At 42.3% G+C, this 23,078-nt stretch overlaps 1 protein-coding gene across 4 annotated transcripts in view; it reads left to right on the top strand.

Moving 5' to 3' along the window:
* LOC101027285 (lysosomal-trafficking regulator) overlaps nt 1-23,078 on the top strand; it is a 223,919-nt gene that overhangs the window by 159,286 nt on the left and 41,555 nt on the right. For all 4 annotated transcript variants that reach the window (XM_018263118.2, XM_018263117.2, XM_018263120.2 and 1 more), the window contains 3 exons: nt 4,371-4,527; nt 6,076-6,216; nt 7,899-8,116. In XM_018263118.2, the coding sequence (XP_018118607.1) occupies nt 4,371-4,527; nt 6,076-6,216; nt 7,899-8,116 (516 nt within the window). The remainder of the gene's footprint in view (nt 1-4,370; nt 4,528-6,075; nt 6,217-7,898; nt 8,117-23,078) is intronic.

The following is a 23,078-nucleotide window of genomic DNA, read 5'->3' as shown; positions in this document are numbered from 1 at the left end:
TGTAAATCACCGGTGGGATGGCACTCGTAGCGCTTCGTTTTCTGAAGTCGCCCAAAGTTTCCTTGCGAGACGACTTCGGGAAAACGCGATCCAAGTGCCATTACGCCGGCGATTTACATCCTAGCCGGCGGGAAGGCAGTTCGGGGAGATTAGTCGCCCCAAAGAAGAGAAGATTTGTCGCCGGGCGACTAATCTCCCCGAATCGCAGCATGTGTCTCTACCCTTAGAAGAATTATCTTCTGTTGTGGACAGGGCTCTGTGCAGACTAGCCAAGGAGGTCCAAATTTATAACTGGGCAGTGTCCATATCAACCAGTTGCCAGGAAAAAAAAAAACATTTGGTTGTCATGGGTTTCTCTCCAGATATAAATGTGTAAAGGGTGTAAATTACTCTCTATAATAATTAAAGGCACAGATCAGTATCCCAAAGCAACCAATACAATGTTTGCTTTTAAACAGTTGACCAGGATATGCTGCCTGCTAATTGGTTTCTGTAAGTGATAATCTGACAGATCCAAACCCCAGACAGATTTTTAAGCAAACATTGTCACTCCAAAACACATTTGCAACAACTCCAGCCAATTCTTGGAATTGTGCATGTTATTTTCTGTAAATTGTAGTGCCTGAAACACAGTTTATGCAATTCTTGGCATTCAGTATATTCTGAACGTTAAAAACGGAATATTCTAAATATACCCCCAAAATGAATACTTAAGCAACAGATAGTTTATATCATATTAAGTGGCATATTAAAGAATCTTACCAAACTGGTATATATACTTAAGTAAATTTTGCCCTTTTACATCTCTTACCTTGAACCACCATTTCGTGATGGTCTGTGTGCTGCCTCAGAGATCACCTGACCAGAAATACTACAACTCTAACTGTAACAGGAAGAAGTAACATAGTAAGTAAGGTTGAAAAAAGACACACGTCCATCAAGTTCAACCTTTTGGTTTTTGTTTTTTTAATCTGCCTAACTGCTAGCTGATCCAGAGGAAGGCAAAAAAAACCATCTGAAGCCTCTCCAATTTGCCTCAGCGGGAGAAAAAAATCCTTCCTGACTCCAAAATGGCAATCGGACTAGTCCCTGGATCAACTTGTACTATGAGCTATCTCCCATAACCCTGTATTCCCTCACTTGCTAAAAAGCAATCCAACCCATTCTTAAAGCTATCTAATGTATCAGCCTGTACAACTGATTTAGGGAGAGAATTCCACATCTTCACAACTCACATTGTAAAAAACCCCTTCAGAATATTTAGGCAGAACCTCTTTTCTTCTAATCAGAATGGGTGACCTTGTGTCAGCTGGAACGACCTACTGGTAAATAAAGCATTAGAGAGATTATTATATGAACCCCTTATATATTTATACAAAGCTATCATATCTCCCCTTAAGCGCCTCTTCTCCAGCGTGAACATCCCCAATTTGGCCAGTCTTTCCTCATAGCTAACATTTTCCATACCTTTTACCAGCTTAGTTGCCCTTCTCTGTACCCTCTCTAATACAATAATGTCCTGTTTGAGTGATGGAGACCAAAACTATATGGCATTTTGTAGATGGGGCCTTACAAGTGCTCTATACAGTGGAAGAATGACCTGTGACTCTATGCCCCTTTTAATACAGCTCAAGACCTTATTTGCCCTTGATGCTGCTGACTTGCATTGCTTGCTACAGCCAAGTTTATCATCTACAAGGACTCCAAGGTCTTTTTCCATAATGGATTTGCCTAGTGCAATTCCATTAAGGGTATAAGTGGCTTGGATATTTTTACATCCCAGGTGCATGACTTTACATTTATCAACATTGAATCTCATTTGCCACTTAGCTGCCCAGATTGCCAGTTTGTCAAGATCGTGTTGAAAGGATGCCCATTAATTGGGCTGGATAGTTTTGTGCCATCTGCAAACACTGATACATTACTTACAACACCCTCCCCATTAATGAACAAGTTAAATAAAAGTGGAACCAATTCTGAGCCCTGAGGGACCCCACTAAGAACCTAACTCCAAGTAGAGAATGTACCATTAACAACCACCCTCTGTACCCGATCCTGTAGCCAGTTTCCTTTCCATGTGCAAATGACTTCATTAAGCCCAACAGACCTTAGTTTAGAAAGCAGTCGTTTGTGGGGCACTGTATCAAACGCTTTGGCAAAATCGAAATAGATCACATCTACTGCCCCCCATCATCATAAAAAGCAATCAAATTTGTCTGATATGACCTATCCTTCATAAAGCCATGCTGATTGCTGCTCATAATGCCATTCGCTAGGACAAAATTTTGAATGTGATCCCTTAACAAGCCTTCAAATAATTTGCCCACCACATATGTCAAATTTACTGGCCTATAATTGCCAGGCTGAGATTGTAATCCCTTTTTAAATATTGGAATAACATCATCTTTTCTCTAGTCCATAGGCACCATATCAGATGAAAGTGAATCTGAGAAAATCAGAAATAGGGGCTGGTCTAAAACTGAACTAAGTTCTCTTAGAACTCAGGGGTGTATGCCATCAGGCCCTGGAGCCTTGTTTACATTCATTTTTATTAAAGCTTTATGAATCATATCCTGAATCAGCCACTGACTAGACTGAGCTGAGCCATTAGTGCAGCTATAAAGTGAGCCTGGGAACACAGACTCCTCTATTGTATACACTGAAGAAAAGAACTGATTTAGCACATTTGCCTTTTCTGTATCTGTTACAACCATATTGGTACCATTATTTAATGGAGCAACACTCTCAGCCTGCATCTTTTTACTATTAATATATTTAAAAAACTTTTGAGGGTTAGTTTTCACCGCCACCGCAATTAACTCTTTATTTCCTTTCTTTGCCTTCCTGATTTACATTTATTACAGTGTTTATATTCATTAAATGCAGCGTCTGTCCTAACAGATTTGTAGTTTTTAAATGTCTTTCTCTTCTTTCCTATTAACGTCTATACTTCTGTACTTTGTGAGGGTTTAGCTTGGCTGATTAGCCCCTTCTCCTCCCCCCACTCCACTAGCCCCTGCCAGTGGTTGCTCTGTGAGCCTGCTTTCCTCCCCCTTGTTTGCCGCTGCTCTCAGTGCTGCAAGTTCACCCCTTAGAGTCTGCAGTTCAGATTCCAAGATGAAAACCCACCAACATCTCTCACATGTAAATACTGCATGGAACTGCTGCTCCAACACCACATACATGTGACAAGACACACACTGAGTTGCAGCAGCACTCCGATATGTGAAAAAAAACTTTTTTATTCGTGCAACAACGGCAACGTTGTTGCACGAACGGCAGTGCTGCTGCAATTGTTTATCCACGTGTAGAGAACCTGTGCAGAGAGGAGTTCAGCGTGCACCCGAGACTGCAAACAGTGAGTTGTGTGAGTGTGGCACTTTACCTCTGACTTTGTAAAGACACACACTGAGTGATACCAGCAAATCCACTTGTACTCATATTTTCACTGGGTACTTACAGTCTCCCAAATGCAATTCCTCACAAACACCTTTTTGGTTTTAAACGCCTTAAGGTTTTTAACGCTGCTTTACAATTAATTCACATGTAACAATTAGTCACATGCAGCACTCGCTTAGCAGCTCCCACACTCGCTTTGTTGAAGCAAAAGACAGAACTCTGTCTGTTAATTGGCTCATGTGATACCTAACAAGTATAGTTTGTTTGATATGTTTGTGTGCACAGTGAATCGTATGATCCCAGGGGGCAGCCCTTATTTTTTTAAAATGGCAATTTTAAATTTATGATTACCCAATTGCACATACTACTAGAAAAGTAAATTATGAAAATGGTTTATTTACATGAAGCAGGGTTTTATATATGAGCTGTTTTATTCAATATCTTTTTATACAGACCTAAATTGTTTGGGGGGTATAGTTTTCCTTTAACACTATAGCTCATATGTTTTATAGCAAATAACCTACCTGCTATAACCAGTAGTTCTGACTTCTATAATTTATTTAAGTACAACAGTTAGAGATTTCTGTCTTGCCCTATGCAGATTCACACTACCACTAAACTCTGCATTGATTAGGAACCCAATATTTTTTGCATCTATCAAAGGTACTTTGCCACTCAGATTAAAAGTGGTAGTCTTTATATAAAAAACACTGTACTAGATAATCTCAGGTATGTAAATCAGCCTCCAGTATCTATTATGCCAACAAGTCTGCTCAGTGAATTTAGCACAATATTATCAGATTTTTTAGTAGAACTGCCTAAATGAGCATTATAATATGCATTTATTTTAAGCCTAATGTGGCAGCGGTTTAAATATTGAACACAGTGTGCTTTCTTCCCGATTCCTTTCATAGGATATATATGTAATACTTTGTGATTCCCCACTGAATATGACTATTGAATTATTTCAGTATTTAGAGGATGAGTACTGCAAAGGAGACAGAGAAGATGATCCAATGCCTCCTGTACAGCCATATCACTATGGGTCCCATTACTCAAACAGTGGGACTGTACTTCATTTCTTAGTCAGAATGCCTCCTTTCACCAAAATGTTTTTAGCATACCAAGGTAAGTATACAATTATAGTTTAGACTTTTAACTTGCTTGTGTTGTGTACTATTCACGTTTAACATATCTGGTGACATGCAAAGGATTAATGATATTGCTGTATTCTGCTTTCCTTTTTCTTCAGGCCATACAATTTTAGATCAGAAAATGTAAAAATATAGATTACAAACTTATGTTAATCTTTTCTTTATTAAAAAGGAATGATGTATGTATTTGCTTTAAACTTGATTTTAATGCCTGTGATAGAACAGATAAATCTATTTGCAGCTGTGCAAAATATTACTTGGAGAAAATATTCTGCAGGTGCAGAACAGTACTGACAACAGTTCCTTTGTGAGGGTTTAGCTTGGCTGACTAGTCCCTAGTTAATTCTTTTTTTTTTAATTTGTCATCTCCCAGCTGGACAAAAAGCTGTTCCAAAATTCTGGCGATTATTAAACAAATGCGTTAGAGATAACTGTAACAAGGAGAAAATAAATAAGACAAATCTGGTGTTAATAAAATATGCCATAGTGCAGTAACCCATAGGGAACAATTGTGTGTGTGTGTTATTTAAAAACTTTACTAAACTGATTAAAGCTAGTAGCTGGCTTCTGTGGGCTACAACATTTGCACAAAGATGGTGTGTACTTCTACAACAGCCCAAAGATGTCTATAGCCTTGGGCAGTGCTGTCCGGTACCGGGGGCTGGAATGGAAGCCAGTGTTGAGCACTCCCTGTTTTTAAACCACAAACATGACGAACTTTTAAGACCATATGCACATTAATGGTGGTAGCACACCAAAAAACCAAATGGTCGGTGCTCACTGCAGGGATATGACCCATTAAAAAAAAATCACATTAAAACATACCCTTAAATACAAATGTCCCCTACTCCCCTGTGGATAACACAGCACCCCTTCTTTAACACATGATTAAATACTTAAGGGACCCCTAACAACAATTTCCAAATGCTAACATCCTACCAAATTTACGTCCCACAGGTAGCATAGGGCAGGTAGAGTATGGCAGGTAGAGTATGGCACACACACAGGGAGCATAGGGAAGGCAGAATACAGCAGGAGACAGAGAAACTTATCAGGATCACTCTAAGATGAACAGTTCATACTATTCTTCATACAGTGGTACGATGCTAGTGCCCCTCCAGCATTTTGTGTGAGGTATGAACAGGTGAACAATTTGGGCACTTTTAGTCCAAGCCTGAGGTGTGAACAGTACAGTGAACAATAGAAGTGTTACAAGTGTGAACAACTCAAAGTTTACTGTCTCAATTTAAGGTGTAAACAATGCAGGGGCCAGTTAATCTTTTAAATTTTACACAAGATAAGCGGTCCCAGCGCGCAGAATTTCATATGGGGAGCCACACAAGGGGGGGGGGGGTCACACAACATGGGTCACCAGCTGGACAGCACTGGCTTAGGGTCATAAAGTGAAAAAACACTCTCCAGCAGGGTCCCAGATGTCCCATTGTTTTGTGCAGTGTAAAAACTTGTAGGCACTATATTAATTCATGCATAGCAAATTACCTGTTTATTTTTGTCATTGTAGATCAAAGTTTTGATATTCCTGATAGAACATTCCATTCCATGAATACAACATGGAGGTTGTCATCCTATGAATCAATGACTGATGTAAAAGAGCTCATTCCAGAATTTTTCTATTTACCAGAGTTTTTGGTAAACAGAGAGGGTAAGCCAACGCTGTTATGTTTTATTTGATAATCAAAAGTAAATAATTAACATTTTGGGAAGAACATGCATAAAAATGTTCAGAAAGGTGACAGGGTGATGATCCATTGTGCGGCGCTCGATTTTCTCCTCCCTGGCTATCTCCTATAAGGAAGGCAGGGACGAGAAATCGAGTGCGGCACGATGGATCGCCTTTTCTGAAGAGGAGCGCAAACGGAGTTTCGGTAAGTTATTTCTTAATAAAGACTTAGCGATTTCAAAGTTCAATTTGTCTTTGTGGGTTTTTTTCATTGTATACTAACAATTTTTTTTTAGAAAAATTTGATGTTATTGGTCCTTTAATATAGGATTCAAAGGGGCAAATTTACTTACCTCCGAAGTTGCACCAGGGTTGACTTTGCCGCACTTCACCAGGCGCAGATTCCCCAGACGCAGATTGGCCAGGGCTGAAGTTGCGCACAAGTTACCGATCGTTTGCTAAATTGCGCTAGCGATGTTACGATCAACGGTTCAAAGTTACGCTAACGAAGGCTAATTTACATACAGCGTGAAATAGAAGTTTAAATGGACGTGAATGCTGCAGCAAATAAATAACACTACACAAGCCCAGGGAAACTTAATAAAATTATATAGAGTTGTTCTAATGCCCTACACATGTGTCCACAGTATAGTTTTGGTGCCATATGTTAACAAAAGTAGGGGGGAAGGAGGGTACCCTAAAAAAAGGGGGAAGGAGGGTACCCTAAATAAATTTGATCTTTTTCAGCCTATCGCCCTATAAAAAGTAAAAAACGCCAGCGTTTTTTGGGACTTTGTAAAAAAAAAAGTTCGAAAATTGTTCAGAAAAAAAAATTGTACATTTGCGTAGTTTCACCCCTTCGCCAGAGTGCAACTTCGCCTGGCGAAGCTAGTCTATCTATTTCGCTAGCGAATTTTCGCTAGGGACACTTTTAGTAAATTGGCGAAGTGGCAAAATGACGTAACGCTGTTGAATTTTCACTAGCGTTAGCCACTTTGCCAGTTAGTGAATTTGCCCCAAAGCAGGTGCTACACCATATGTGGGCCCCTGTATTGTGTGTGAGACTTGACCAGTTTGTAAGTATATAAATCTAATAGCACCTTATATCTTAAGTACTGCTCTGTTGCTTTAAAAATAAATATATGTGCATCAATTAATGGTATAGTATTATATTTGCATTGACAAGGGGCAGGTAGTAAAGAGTATGGGATTTCTTTACAGCTGTAGATTAAGCAGACTCCGCTGTCCAGGCCCCCCTGTTTCCTGTCCCCTCCTTCTGCCAGGACTGCTTCAGTGTATCAGTGGGCCCTGGGCAAAGATCTCATTGGTGAGCGCCCACTGCCTGATAAATTTGTGATAAATCTAACCTCTAACAGGTGAACTTGAAGTTGGGGTAGAAAATACATAAATGGTCTGTGCTTACAGAATAACGTGACAACAAAATGTTTCTTAAAGACATATATATGTTTTAATAATAAATGAAAAGAAAAAAAATGTACATGGTTATATGTCAGTCAAAAGTTATACCAGACTATGGTCTAATAGTGAGCTCTGTATCCTAGTGGGCCCTGGGCAATGCACAGACACTTGTATAAAACTAATGTAAAAGTATGTCTGTGATTTATGTGTGATAGTTATAAAATTTTCCTAATCAACCTTTCTAGGCTTTGACTTTGGTGTGCGTCAAAATGGTGAACGTGTAAATCATGTCAATCTACCACCCTGGGCTCGAAACGATCCCCGGCTTTTTATCCTTATTCATCGTCAGGCTTTGGAGTCAGATAATGTATCTCAAACAATATGTCATTGGATTGATCTGGTTTTTGGCTATAAGCAGAAGGGCCGTGCAGCAGTGCAAGCTATAAATGTGTTCCATCCAGCAGTAAGTGTCATTTATTTTAATCATACAAATGAATGCACTAACATTATATTTTTTTTCGTTCCACTGTCCATATTACTATTACTTAGTAATTGCAGGTATTGTACTAAGCTATTCTCTGTTTTCATTTATGCGTTCACTATATTTTCTTGTATCCACTCCCTCTCTTACTACCCCATTTCCATTTTTGTGTTGTTTCCTATCCTGTGCCTTATATCATAATCTACCCTTTCATACCTACTTTCCCCTTCTACTCTCGCTCTTCTCTACCCCCTCTTCTTTCTACTACCCCCTTCTTTTGCTCGCTTTCCATTTAATTTATGCTACAGGTATACTCACTTATATGTCTATCTTCTCCTATACATATCATAATGCTCTTGGCCAAATTAAAGCGCAGACCTGCCAAAATAGTGATTTTTTTATTATATTTCTGAAATACAGTACTTATTTACAATAGTTTTAAAATTGTTTGTGCATAAAACTGCAAATGAAAGCACTTTCTGTCTTTTTCCCTTTTGATTTTGGAGAAAAAAAACTATATCCAAGCTCTCCTCCAGCCAAGACAAGCTCAGTTCTTTGCACATATCTGTTTTATTTTCCTTTTTTTCTCCAGTCTGTTAATCAAAGCACATGCAAGGCATTGTGGGCTTGCTTCCTGTCTGTCAGTGTTTTTATTTAACTCTGTATATTGTCCAACAGTGAGTGTGTGTATATGTGAGCATAGAGTTTCACTGCTTTTCCTTTCAGTCAGCCTCTACAAATGGAAGAGGTTTGTCACAGGATTTTTGCCACCAATATTAATTCATACAGCTAAGTTAGGATCAAGTACAATGTATTGTTTAATAATTACAGAGAAACAGAAGTATTTGCTTAAAACTGACTCTATGGGAGATGTGCTTCCTGAAATTCAGAGCTTTCTGCATAATGTCCGGATAAGGGACCCATGGTTGGCTATATATCTTCTTAATGTGTAAAATTATTATGTACACAACATGTATTATGGTACATGTTATACAGTGTTTTATTTTAATATGTTGTCCTGTATGAGGGTAATGGGAATTTCCCTAGTAACTATGTTTCTACATATTGAGCAGTCAGAACATTGATAGCATTAATTTTATTAAAGGTGCTAGGTGGAAAGATTTTTAACATAACATTGAAGGTCAGTGGGCATTTATATGCCATTTAAGTTTTTAACACTCTTGGCTTTTCCCTGGGTAAATTTTGTATAACATGCAAAAGGTAAGTAGGGACCTCCATTCTGGCATAGCAGTGGATGTGATTTACTTAGACTTTGCTAAAGCATTTGATACAGTGCCAGAAGGTTACTGGTTAAATTAAGGTATGTTGGGTGGCTTAAACACTGAACAAGATGGCAGCATAACTTGGGAGCTCCGCTCCCCTCCAGCCCCAATAGCAAGAATATAGCAATAATCAGCTGCAAACAAACATACCGATTTGGTGCTCGTGTCATGGAGGAGGAGAGGAGCTGAGCAGCGCCGCTGGTGCAGAGCATAGCTTGGTGACGTCGTGTTCGGTGACAGGCCCAGGCGCTGGGCGTCCTTCTTGTAGACGCGGCAGCGATTTCCACGCCTCGGCCCACTCGCCCTGCAGCCGGAACAAAACAGCCGCTTACAGGGAGACTTGACCTGCCAGCGGCCGGTACCGACTGAGGGAAGGTGAGCGAATGATCACGTGGGCCCAGCGCCATCTAATACGCGGCCTCCCAATACCGCACTGTAATGAACTGTGACGGGCCTTTCTGCAATACCTACACCGCCCCACCACGCAGGCAGATAAGGCCGCAAGCCTTCTGAAGGAGGAGCGGGACGGCCACAATAATCCCCTCTACAATAAGAAACCTGCCCCGCGGCACTGCTCCAGCTACATAGGCCTCAGTGTAAAACACAGTGCGCAGCTCACAAGACCTAATTAGAGGTCCGGGATGTTAATTATAAGGTTACCCGACCAGGAGGCACTATCACCTGGCAACACAGCTAATATCCCTCCAGACAGGTCACCTACTTCGCAGGACTTGTAAGGCTCCATAGGCCCTGACACTGCACGCACCGCACAACTCCTATGACCCTACTTGAAATCACATATCCAGGTTGTGAGAAGAAGATACAGCTGTGCAGTGGCCATTGACATTTGGCAACACATAGAACCTCTTACCAATAGTTCCTAAAAACAAAGAGGGCCATTTTGCCACCTACTGCGCATACCTGGATAAAGAGCCAGCCTCGTTACCCGCATCTGAGGACTGATACTGCACTATACTCTGCAATGACGGGGGGTAAGAGTAAAGCAAGCTCGGCCGACCAAGGTGCAGACTTCTTTAAAAGCAGATCAGCAGCCAAAAAACAGCTCATGGGATCCCAGAGCGCAGACTCGAGATCAAGAATCTTCCAATGCCCCATTCACAAAGAAGGATATTCAAGAACTAAAACAGTTTTTATGTGGATTTAAGGAGGATATTCAATCTGAACTCAGAAACTCCTTGGCAGAGATCACCTCCAAACTTTCTTCCATGGATCAAAGACTCCAGACAGTTACTCAAGATCAAGGTGATATTCAAGAGAGACTCACAAACTCAGAAGCACAAATCCAAGATTTGCAATTACAACTAAAGGAGCTTCAAGACTCGCAAGAAGATCTGGAGAATCGCTCCAGACGAAACAATCTACGCATTAGAAGTGTCCCTGAAACTGTACAGCTGGAGTCTTTCCTGAAAAGATATTTTAAACAATTACTGCTGAATATGCAAGGTAGTGATCTACTGATAGCAGAGCCCATAGGGCACTCAGGGCGAGACCAAAGGGCAATGCACCTCCTATGGACATCATTGTGCGTTTTCACTACTTCTGCACAAAAGAAGCAATACTCAACGCGGCCAGGGAAAACCCGATAGAACTGGATGGAATTAAACCTCAACTTTACGCAGATCTTGCACCGTCGACTACAGGAAAGGAGAGACCTGACACCGCTTACAGAGGCATTGCTTACAAATGGGGCTTCCCCTTTAAACTCATCTATACTTGCAACAACGTTACCTACACTATGAGGGACCCAGAAGACATCGCGGAGGCTCTTAAACATCTGGAAGGGCTACAGGAACCAATTGCAGATGAGGACCAATAGTTATCTACATTTCCGGAGGTGTCGAAACTAATCAAGCAGTTGGGATGGACACTGACTATTTTTGGCCTCCAAGCCTTCTCGGAGCATGAAATTGAGGAACAGGTTTAAAGAACTATCTGCAAGACTCTCAAGGAAGGACTATATCTGCCCTTTAATAACATTGCCCATGGAGAAATAGGCTGATACCCACCCATCCAGAGATGAGACCCAGATGCCAGGCAAGATCCTATGACTTCAGCCGGCAGACCCTCAGGTTTTTCATTTAACTCGTTTGTGTTAATTGCTTGTTGAATTTTCTTTTTCTTGAATAGTATGTTTGATGCATAAGTGAATGTTTACGTACTATATATGTTTGCATACACCCGGGGCTGGGGGGAGGGCATACCCAAATGATAATCTACTAGTCTCACTCCTCCTTTGGGTAACCCCAGCGGATACAACCTAATTTGTACCCCGATAGTGGACCCCAAGATACCCTGAGATACTGGTTATTTAGGGCCCCCTCCCCCTACCTATTCTATTGTAAGTTGAAACTTTCCCAGTTTTACCCTTACCCACACACACAATGGCAAAGGAGCTAACCGAGAGCCACGGCAGAGACCATGAACAAGTTCAACCATTCCACTTGAAAGTGATAACTCACAATGTAAGAGGGCTTAACTCCCCAAACAAAAGGAAGATGGCGCTGACCGACTATACTAAAATGAGAGCAGATGTGATCCTATTACAAGAGACTCACTTTTCCCACATTTCATTTCCAAAGTACATGAGCAAAGCATATCCCACTTGCTACCTATCCAGTGGAGACACTAAATAAAAAGGGGTGGCCATCTTAATTCATAGGCATGTGAAATTCCAGTTACAAAGAAAATTTATAGATCAGGAGGGCCGCTATGTGATAGTTACTGGTCTGTTACAGAACCAAATGGTCACGATGGCCTCAGTCTATGCACCGAATACGAGAAAGACAAAGTTTTTTTCTGCATTTTTCGAGAAATTAGCAGAGGTAAAAGAGGGCAGGCAAAACAACCCCCAGAACTCTCATCGGACACCAAACACCTAACGAAACATTTGAGAAACTTGGTTTTGGTAGACATATGGTAGACTCCTACTCATGCATCGATTTCCTGTTCACCAATTCAACACAGATTGCTGTAGTGGGGAGAACCAAAATACATGAAATAACATGGTCAGATCATAGGATGGTGGAGGCTATCTTTGAACGTTGGGATGCAATAAGAGGTAGAAGCACCTGGAAACTAAATGACTCACTACTTAAAGATCAAGAGACTTGTGCAACTGTGAGAAAGGCCTTGACAGACTACTTTAAAGAAAATGATCCCAAGGACACCTCTTTAGCTGTTAGGTGGGACACCCACAAAGCAGTGGTGAGGGGGGTATTGATAAACATAGCTTCAAGGGCAAAAAGAGATCAACTCGAGAAGGTATCTTCTATAACAGAGGAGCTACATAGATTGTTAACACAACATAAACAAAATCCCACTCCTGCAGCCTTACAACAAATTAACCTATTGAGAACTGATCTGACGCAACTTTTGGCAGACAAAGCGGCATTTGCTTTAAACAGAAGTCAACAGAAATATTTTGAGTATGCTAATAAAACCCACACCATGTTAGCACGCAAGTTAAAGGACCAGTAACACCAAAAATTTTTAACTAAAAATTCCATTCCAAATGCTAAAATAATAGCCATACCCTAATACATTGATATAAATTACCTAGCTGTTTTTTTAAAAAAATGTCAAAATAGCCTTTCTCCATGGCTCTCTGTAAAATGGCGAAAAGGCGACCAGTTCCCACAGCGTGCTCGCTCCCGACGTGTTCCTCCCCATAGAACCGGAAGTGAGGAACAGGAAGCCGGGAGGTAAGGTATTGACAGTCCGAGCGAGAACTGCCAATACATTTCTCTGAAAGGACAGCTAATTCCCTCCAAAAGGCCATCACAAATTACATATGGGATAACAAGTGTCCTAGAATAAAACTAGACACTGTGACGAAACCAAAAAAAATAGGGGGAATAGGGGTACCACACATATTTAGATACTATATGGCAGCGAGATTATCTGAAGTGGTATCAATGCATAGAAACCCTAACATGCCGTGGTTGGATGTTGAAAACACCGGCCTGACCACTATGACAATGGATCAGATCATTTGGATTCTGGGAAAAGATAGAGACATACCTGACCACCTCCCCCCGCCCCCCCACAACAATGCACTCACTACAAATCTGGGACAAATACAGAGAAAAGCTACATCTATCCCCATGCAGCTCAATGTGCTGCACATTCTTGAGAAATAAAAAAATTCCCCCCAGGGATAGAAACAAGAGACTTTCTCCCCTCGATAGACAACAAAGCACATCTCTGTTCAACCTTAGTTACAGGGCGAGAGATACGTACTTTTCCAGACCTCAAAGATAGCCTCCAGATCCCAAACGGCCAATTCTTCAGATATTTACAAATACGTCATTTTGTAACACAAACCGTTTTGCAGGGTGATACTCCGACTTCAACCCCCACACAATTTGAACTTTTACGCAATAACTCAGATCAGAATGCTTATCTGATATCAATAATATATAACAAGCTTGCTGAGGATAATACCACTTTAGCACAACCGTATATGACTAAATGGGAAGGAGATCTACAAGAGACAATTGAAATGGAACAGTGGCAAACAATTTGGGACAAGGCCAGTAAAACATCAGTGTGCACCATAATATTGGAGAAGGCCTATAAATTGATATTTAGATGGTATTATACCCGCTCACAGCTCGCCCACCTCTCAAGTAACACCCTCTCCTCGCAATGTTTTGGGGGATGTGGAGAGAGAGGTACATTTTACCACATGTGGTGGACTTGCAAGATTGTCAGGGAATTTTGAAAAATGGTGGCCCATACTCTATCTACTATTTTTAAACTTTCCATAGAACCCGATCCATTGTCATTCCTCCTGGGTCTACCTCTTACTACACTACACTAAAGTGAAATGGATAAGAAACATGGAAACCATCAGAGCAGATCTACAAGGTACAGGATACAAAAATGCACTGTTATGGCTCCCCTGGGCAGAATTTGAGACAGACTCGAATTGACTCAAAGGTTTGGCTCCTCTGCATCCACCCTCTGACCTCCCCTCCCTTACTTTTCTTCCCCCTCTTTTTCTCCTTTATAACTTCAATTTATCCATCTATGGTATGGGATAAGTAGTGCCCAATCCGTTAATAATGCTTTGTATGGATCCAAGAGAGGAGAAGAAAAATAAATAGATTGAGCACATGACGGTAGTACTAATAAAGACAATGATGCGTTATATGTTCAATACAAAGGTATTTTGGTTACAAAGAGATATGTCTTTAGCAGTGCATGCAAGTTTTGATATACCAATCCCTGATAATGTAACTGTAACTATCATACATGTGTTAATATTATGCTTGTAAAATTTTTCTTATGAAAATAAAATCTTTAAATTAAAAAAAAAAAAATTAACGTATGTTGGCCTGGAACATAGTATTTGTACCTGGATAGAGAACTGGCTAAAATATAGACTACAAAAATGGTAAATGGAACATTTTCTAATTGGACTAGTGTTGTTAGTGGAGTACTGCAGGGCTCTGTACCAGGTCCCTTGCTTTTCATCTTGTTTATTAATGACCTCGAGGTGACCTCGAAAATACTGTTTCTATTTTTTGCAGAACTATAGGTTCCATGCAGGATGTTGCCACTTTGCAGAGTGATTTGTGAAACTGGGCAGCAAACTGGAAAATGAGGTTCATTGATAAATGCAAGGTTATGCACTTTGCCAAAAATTATATAAATGCAAGTTATACACTAAATGGCAGTGTGTTGGGAGTTTCCTTAAAGGACACCAATCATGACCAAAATCATTTACTATTAAAACTATTCCTTCTGCAAGATCTCCCCTATCTCCACTGCAGTTCTAGCTGAGGCAGGCATCTTGGATTTCACTGGCTCCTCCTACCTATATCTTCCCAGCCAACTGTAGCTCTGAAATCTCGCACATGCTCAGTTGAAATTCCTTGATTGCTTTTCAACCCTTCTAAGCTATTTTCAAATCAGCCAAACCTCTGTGTTAGCTGCTGTTCAGTAGGGCTGCCACCTGCTGGAAGTTAGTGTGTGCCCTTCATTTGCATAATGACTTTACCAGCAGGGGACAAGATAGGCAAATCTCCTGATACTTCTAGTGGAGGAGTTTACTTAAACAAGGCATTCTGGGTAGAATACTCAAAGCAGTGTTACAATCTGAGCATGCTCCTGAAATTTGCATATTATAGTCTCTGTTATAGTCTCAAAGTGCTACGCAATATGTTGGCGCTATATAAATACATGTTAATAAATATGGCCTCCCTCAGTGAAAGAACCCATTTGACAAAGTAATTGATTTTTTTTTAAAACCTGCAGTTTTTTAAAAAAAACTATATATGTGGTTTGATTAAATGTGTTTAGCTTGTACTGGTCAGATTGTTAATATGTGTTTGATTTTGGCTGCGATAGGTGCCCTTTATAGGAGAAGGAAAGATTAAAACTAAGTAAGCCTTATCAGAAAGGTCCACCTAAATATACCAGTAAACCCTCAAAATATTGCTGCTCTGAGTCCTCAAAAGAAACACTGCATTTCTTTCCTTCCGTTGTGTACACATGAGCTTCTGTATCAGACTTCCTGTGTTCAGCTTAAACCTCCTTGCCCTGGGCGAGAGCATGCTCAGTTTGCTCCTCTTCCCACCCCACTCCCTTCCCTGCTGTAATCTGAGCTTAGAGCTATAAGTGAGCAGGGATAGTCTCAGGCGGGATGTGATGTCACACCAAGCTAATATGGCAGCTGCTATCCTAAACAAACAGAGAGCTTCTGGAGCTGGTAAAGCATTCTACAGAATAAATATAGCATTCTAGCTTGTACTATTGCAGCTAATCTATTGGCCATAAAATGCCTCCGTAGCTTTCCTTTTCCTTTAAATGTGAAGTATCTTGGGGTTCTGTGGCTACTAAAGCAAATAAAGTTCTGCCTTGCATAAAAAGGGCATTAACTCAAGGAATGAAAACATAATTATGCCTCTTTATAGGTGCCTGGTAAGGCCTCATCTGGAGTATGCAGTGCAGTTTTAGACTCCAGTCCTTAAGAGGGATATAAATGAGCTGGAGAGAGTGCAGAGACGTGCAACTAAACTGGTTAGAGGGATGGAAGACTTAAATTATGAGGGTAGACTGTCAAGGTTGGGGTTGTTTTTTCTGGAAAAAAAGGTGCTTGTGAGGGGACATGATGACACTTTACAAGTACATTAGGGGACATTACAGACAAATAGAAGGGGACCTTTTTACCCATAAAGAGGCCACCCCTTCAGACTAGAAGAAAAGAACTTTCATTTGAAGCAACGTAGATGGTTCTTCACAGTGCGGTCAGAGAGGTTGTGGAATGCACTGCCGGTTGATGTTGTGATGGCTAATTCTGTTAATGCCTTTAAGAGGGGCTTGGATGATTTCTTGGATTGACATAATATCAAAGGCTATTGTGATACTAAGTTCTATAGTTAGTATATACTGTATATGGGTATATATAATTTATATGAAGGTATGGAGGGTGTGTGTATGGATGCTGGGTTTTCATTTGGAGGGGTTGAACTTATGGACTTTGTCTTTTTTCAACCCGATTGAACTATGTAACTATAAGTAACTATGCCAGTGTTTATTAATTACATTTTGTATGTGCAGAAAATGTGAGGTTAGGTGCTACCTTGCTAACTTTCGAGATTATAGTATTAAATCTCTTCTTCAGGCTTAAACTTTTAGTATAATGTAGAGAGCGATATTCTGAGACAATTTGTAACAGTGTAAGACTGTAGCATCTTTAAAACTGAAGAAGAGATGCAATACAGTGTCCATATAAATGTTTGTATTTCAGAAATTAGGATATTTTTTGTTATGAAACAAAATGTTGTCAATCTTTGCTTATGCTCAACTGGTATACCTGGAGCAATATGTTTTTGCAGTTTGGACAGTTTGGGCATTACTGCCTGTAGCGACATAAGCAACGCAGATCCTGGGGCTGCTTCTGCCTGAGGCATTAGCCCTGATGCCGTCCCCCTCTCCCACTCCGTACTTACAACTTTATAGTCTGAGTGGGTTAAGGGTTAATATCATTAGAGCAGAGAATGCCACTGTGCTTGCTGCACTAACAGAACCAAATTTACATTTTAACCTTACTGCCAAGAACGTAGCTCCCTACGTTCTTTTGAAAAAGGCTTTAAGTGCCAAGAACGTAGGAGCTACGTTCTGTACTAAAACAGCGCTCTCTCTGTACGCACATTAAAATCAGCTTTCAGAGAGGAGCGGTAAGCAGCAGAACCCCCTAGGCAACTTAGGAGCTTACCTGAAAAAGATTGGCGATCCTCCACTCCACGGTCGCACAGAGACGCAGCAACAGCTTCCTTGTCGCAGGACCAGCAGCTCACATGTTCCAGCTCCGCCCACGCACTTCCTGCTGCAGTGACTCAGTGATCCTGAACCCTACAGCTCTGAAAAGGACTCCTCTTCATCTACAGTTGGTAAGTGCCCCTTTTTTTTACTTATTTACAGGTATTTACAGGTATTTACAGGTATTTACATATACACAGTACACATACTAGTAAAAGTAGTTTTGTTTTTTTTTTATCTGATTTTCAGATTTTTATATTTTTTCGCACTTTTGCACATATTTACACACTCACATATGCACATATTTATACACTTTTTAGAGCTGTACATCCATGCATACACAAACACACACTTATAGGGTTTTTTTTTTAATTTTTATTTTTTTTAGTTCTTCATTTTCTAAGTTTCCCTTATGTTATTGTAATGGAAAGTAAAGAACTTACCCCACGGGACATCCAAGATGGCGACCTCCTGCTCCACCATGCGGCTCTTCCTGGTCGTAATATGACTGCGTCAGAAACGTGTCGCCCCAGGATTGGTCGCCGGCGACGGAATGGACGCCGGCGTCAGAATGTGCGCCGGCGTCAGGACGCCAACGTGTGGACGCCGGCGTCGGCGTCATGACGTCAATGCGTCAAGTTTGGCGCCAACTTTTGGACTATTTAATCCCAAGTGCCCTTTCTGTCCTTGCCCAATTATAGGTCTATCTTGTATAGTTCCTGGGTGTGATTTCTTGATATTCTGCAAACCGTGTACCGACTTCTTGCCTGTTTCATCGATTCTGATCCTTGCCGCCTGTATTGACCATTTGCCTGATTATGACTATTCTTCTGATAAATCCTTTTGTACCGCGAACTTGGTGTTATTGTCTCCTCCTTGGTCCACACTACAACAGAGCCTTCGGGCCCTGACAGTATAATTGGGCCATGGACCCCTCTGAGGAGCCCCAAGTTCCTACTGATGTCGGCAGAGCCGTTCGTGGAATGGCTTCCCGTATGCACACCTATGAAGCCCAGCAAACCCACTTCGGCCAGGCACTTGAAGCAATCCTGGAGAAATTATCTGCTTTATCTCCTGTGGCTCCAGTCCTTATGCCGGTTCCTGCAACTCCGCTCCAGGTTTCCGAGCCTCGCATCCCTGCACCTCCTCTGTATAGCGGTGATCCGGAATCATGCCGTGGTTTCATCAACCAGTGTGAGATCCAATTCACCCTGCTTCCAGGTCAGTTTGTCTCGGAGCGAGCTAAAGTGGGCTATATTATTACCCGCCTGCAAGGGAAAGCCCTGGAGTGGGCTTCTCCTCTTTGGGAGAAGGAAGATCCGGTAATCGATGATGCCAAGGCCTTCATCCAGGATCTTCGCACAGTCTTCGATGCTCCTGGTCGGGCTACTTCTGCCTCGGCTCGTTTATTCCAGCTGCAGCAAGGCACTCGTTCTGTTCCGGAATATGTCATCGAATTCCGTACCCTCGTGGCAGAAACTTCGTGGAATAATGACGGATACCATGCTGCCTTCTACAACGGCCTGGCGATGCGCATCAAGAACGATCTTGTTTCTCGTGAGATTCCTTCCCGATGGGAGGACCTTGTTGCGTTGGCTGTGAAGGTTGACACCCGACAGAGGGAGTTCCAGGTCGAACTTGACAGGGAGCGTGCTAGGAAGTTTTCCAGGTACCAACCCACCCTGGCGCCACGCTTCCAAAGACCCTTACTTCCCAGTCCAGCTTCCAACCTTTCTCCTCCTCCTGCGGCACCTGCTACCTCTTCTTTACCACCTGAAGAACCAATGCAGATCGGGCGGGCACGCCTTTCCGAACAGGAGAAGCTCCGGAGAAGGGCCGCTGGATTATGCCTCTACTGTGGGGGAAAAGCCCACTTCGCCCTGGAATGCCCAGTGAAGCCGGGAAACTCCAAAACCTAGGTATGCTTGGGCAGACTTACCTGGGTGGAATTTGTTCTCCTCCCCATTCCTCTGCTCAACGCTTTCTTCTTCCTGTCCAAATCCAGTTCGGCTCCAAGAAGATCTCCTCTCAGGCTTTCCTCGATTCTGGTGCTGCTGGCAACTTCATGGATCGTGCCTTTGCTGTTAATCATACCATTCCGCTCCAACCCTTGGCAACTCCTCTTCGAGTCCTGACGATTGATGATCGTCCCCTTTCTTCTGCCATCATCTCACAGTCTACTCAAGAACTCTCCTTCAAAGTGGGCACTATGCATTTGGAAAGACTGTCTTTTCTTCTTATCGACTGCCCTTCAACTCCCGTTGTCCTGGGATTGCCTTGGCTGTGTGTTCATAATCCGGTCATTGACTGGTCTTTTTCTCAAATTTCCCGTTGGAGTCCATTTTGTATACACAACTGTTTACCTGCTGTTCCTGTTGTCAAAGTTTCTTCAGTATCTTCAAGTTCTTCTCTCCCTCCTGTGTACCAAGCCTTTTCCGATGTCTTTGATAAGAAGTCCGCTGAGACTCTCCCACCTCATCGTCCCTATGATTGTCCTATCGAACTTTTACCCGGCTCCATGCCTCCCCGAGGCTGCACTTATCCGCTTTCTCCCTCCGAAACTTCTGCTATGAAGTCCTATATCCAGGAGAATCTTCAGAGAGGATTTATTCGTCCTTCTACCTCCCCTGCCGGAGCAGGGTTCTTCTTTGTTGAAAAGAAAGACGGTAGTCTACGGCCCTGCATTGACTACAGGGGGTTAAATAAAATCACCGTAAAGAACAGATATCCTCTTCCTCTCATCTCTGAACTTTTTGATCAACTCAAGGGTGCTAGTTTCTTCACTAAGCTGGATCTACGAGGGGCCTACAATCTTATTCGGATTCGTGAGGGAGACGAATGGAAGACCGCTTTTAATTCTCGTGATGGCCATTACGAGTATCTCGTCATGCCTTTCGGTCTTTGCAATGCTCCTGCGGTCTTCCAAGAATTGGTCAATGACATTTTTCGTGATCTTTTGGGACAGTGTGTGGTCGTGTATTTTTTCCAAAAACCTTTTTGATCATCCTTGCCATGTACGTGAAGTTCTTTCCAGGTTGAGGAAAAACAATCTTTTTGCCAAATTGGAAAAATGCACCTTCGAAGTTTCTTCCATTCCTTTTCTTGGCTACATCATTTCTCCACAAGGTTTTAAGATGGACCCCGCCAAAGTTTCTGCAATTTTGGATTGGCCCCTTCCTACCAGTGTCAAGGCAGTTCAGAGATTTATTGGCTTCGCCAACTATTATAGACAATTTATCAAAAACTTTTCTTCCAAGATCCATCCAATCCTTGCCCTGATCCGTAAAGGGAACAAACCTCAACACTGGCCTCCTCAAGCTCTCGAAGCCTTCAAGACCCTCAAGGAAGCCTTTTCTTCTGCTCCAATTCTCAGACACCCTGAACCCCTTCAACCTTTCTTCATTGAAGTCGATGCCTCTGATGTAGGAGCTGGAGCAGTTCTATCTCAAAGATCTTCTTCTGACGGTAAACTCCACCCTTGTGCCTTTTTCTCCAAAAAATTTTCTTCCCCTGAGCAGAACTATGATGTAGGCAATCGGGAGCTACTTGCCGTTAAGTTGGCCTTGGAAAAATGGAGACATTTGCTTGAGGGTTCTTCTATTCCGGTGACAATCTTTACCGACCACAAGAACCTTGAATTTATTCAATCCCTCAAGCGCCTCAATCCCCGACAAGCCAGGTGGGCACTTTTCTTTTCTCGTTTTAATTTTATTATCACCTTTCGTCCTGGCTCCAGAAACAGAAAGGCTGACGCTCTATCCAGAAGCTTTGCTCCTGAAGATTCCTGCCCCGAAGATCCTGTACCCATTGTGCCCTCTACCAAGATTATTGCTGCCTTGTTTCCCTCATGTGCCTCTCAGTTACTTTCTGCTCAGTCTTCGGCTCCTGTAGAGACTCCTCTTGGTGTTGCCTTTGTCCCTCCGGAATTTCGTCATGACATTTTATCCCAAGCTCACAGTTCCAAACAGGCCGGTCATCCAGGGGTTAAGAAGACAACCGAGCTCCTGTCTCGTTTGGTCTGGTGGCCGACCCTAAGGAAAGATGTCAAAGACTTCGTTTTGTCCTGTTCCACTTGTGCTGTTTCCAAGTCCGGACATTCCCCCCCCAAGGGTTTACTCTTGCCACTTTCCATTCCATCTCGACCTTGGACTCACTTGGCGATGGATTTCATTGTCGATCTCCCTGTTTCGTCTGGTCACACTGTCATCTGGGTGGTGATCGACAGATTCAGCAAAATGGCTCACTTCACGCCCCTTCGGAAACTGCCTTCTGCTCCCGAACTCTATGAACTTTTCATCAAACACATATTTCGTCTCCATGGGTTTCCTGCCGAGATTGTGTCTGATCGGGGTTCCCAGTTTATTTCCAAGTTCTGGAGATCTCTTTGCAAAGCTCTTAACATTTCCCTTAAATTTTCTTCTGCCTACCACCCACAGTCTAATGGAGCCGCAGAACGGGTCAATCAGGCTTTGGAACAGTTTCTTCGTTGTCATGTGTCCTTGTGCCAGGATGATTGGTCGGATCTTCTTCCCTGGGCTGAATTTGCCCACAACAACGCTCTGCATTCTTCTTCCCAAAAGTCTCCTTTCTTCTGTGTTTATGGTCTCAATCCTTTGGCTTTTTCCCAAGATTTTCTTCTTACCAATGTGCCTGCGGCCAATGACCAAGCTGCTCACATGTTGGCTATTTGGCATGCTACTGCTGCAAACTTAGAGAAGAGTTCCCTGGTGCAGAAAAAGTTTGCTGATAAAAGAAGGATTTCTTCCCCTCCATACAGTCCTGGTGATAAAGTTTTTCTTTCCACACGCAACATTCGTCTCAAGATCCCTACACCCAAGCTTGGTCCTAAATTCATCGGCCCCTTCCCTATCATCGAAAACATCAACCCTGTGGCTGTTCGTCTTCAACTTCCTCCTGAGCTGCGGATACCTAATGTTTTTCATGTTTCCCTGCTTAAACCTGCTATGTCTTGCCCCTCTTCTTCTTCCTCTCCAGCTCCTGTTTTGGTTGACGATCACAAGGAATTTGAAGTCAAAAGGATCTTGGACTCTCGTATTTCCCGAGGCTCTCTTCAATATCTTATCGAGTGGAAGGGGTTCGGTCCAGAGGGGTGTTCTTGGGTGAAAAGCTCGGACGTTCATGCACCTGTCCTGGTTCGTAAGTTCCACAAACTTTTTCCTTCTTCTCCTAGCCTCGGTGGTCCTGAGGCCCCCCCTAAGGAGGGGGGTACTGTAATGGAAAGTAAAGAACTTACCCCACGGGACATCCAAGATGGCGACCTCCTGCTCCACCATGCGGCTCTTCCTGGTCGTAATATGACTGCGTCAGAAACGTGTCGCCCCAGGATTGGTCGCCAGCGACGGAATGGACGC

Source organism: Xenopus laevis, chromosome 5L, assembly GCF_017654675.1.
Source record: "Xenopus laevis strain J_2021 chromosome 5L, Xenopus_laevis_v10.1, whole genome shotgun sequence".
NCBI classification, from domain to species: Eukaryota; Metazoa; Chordata; class Amphibia; order Anura; family Pipidae; genus Xenopus; species Xenopus laevis.
This window is presented reverse-complemented; position numbering and strand designations above follow the sequence as displayed.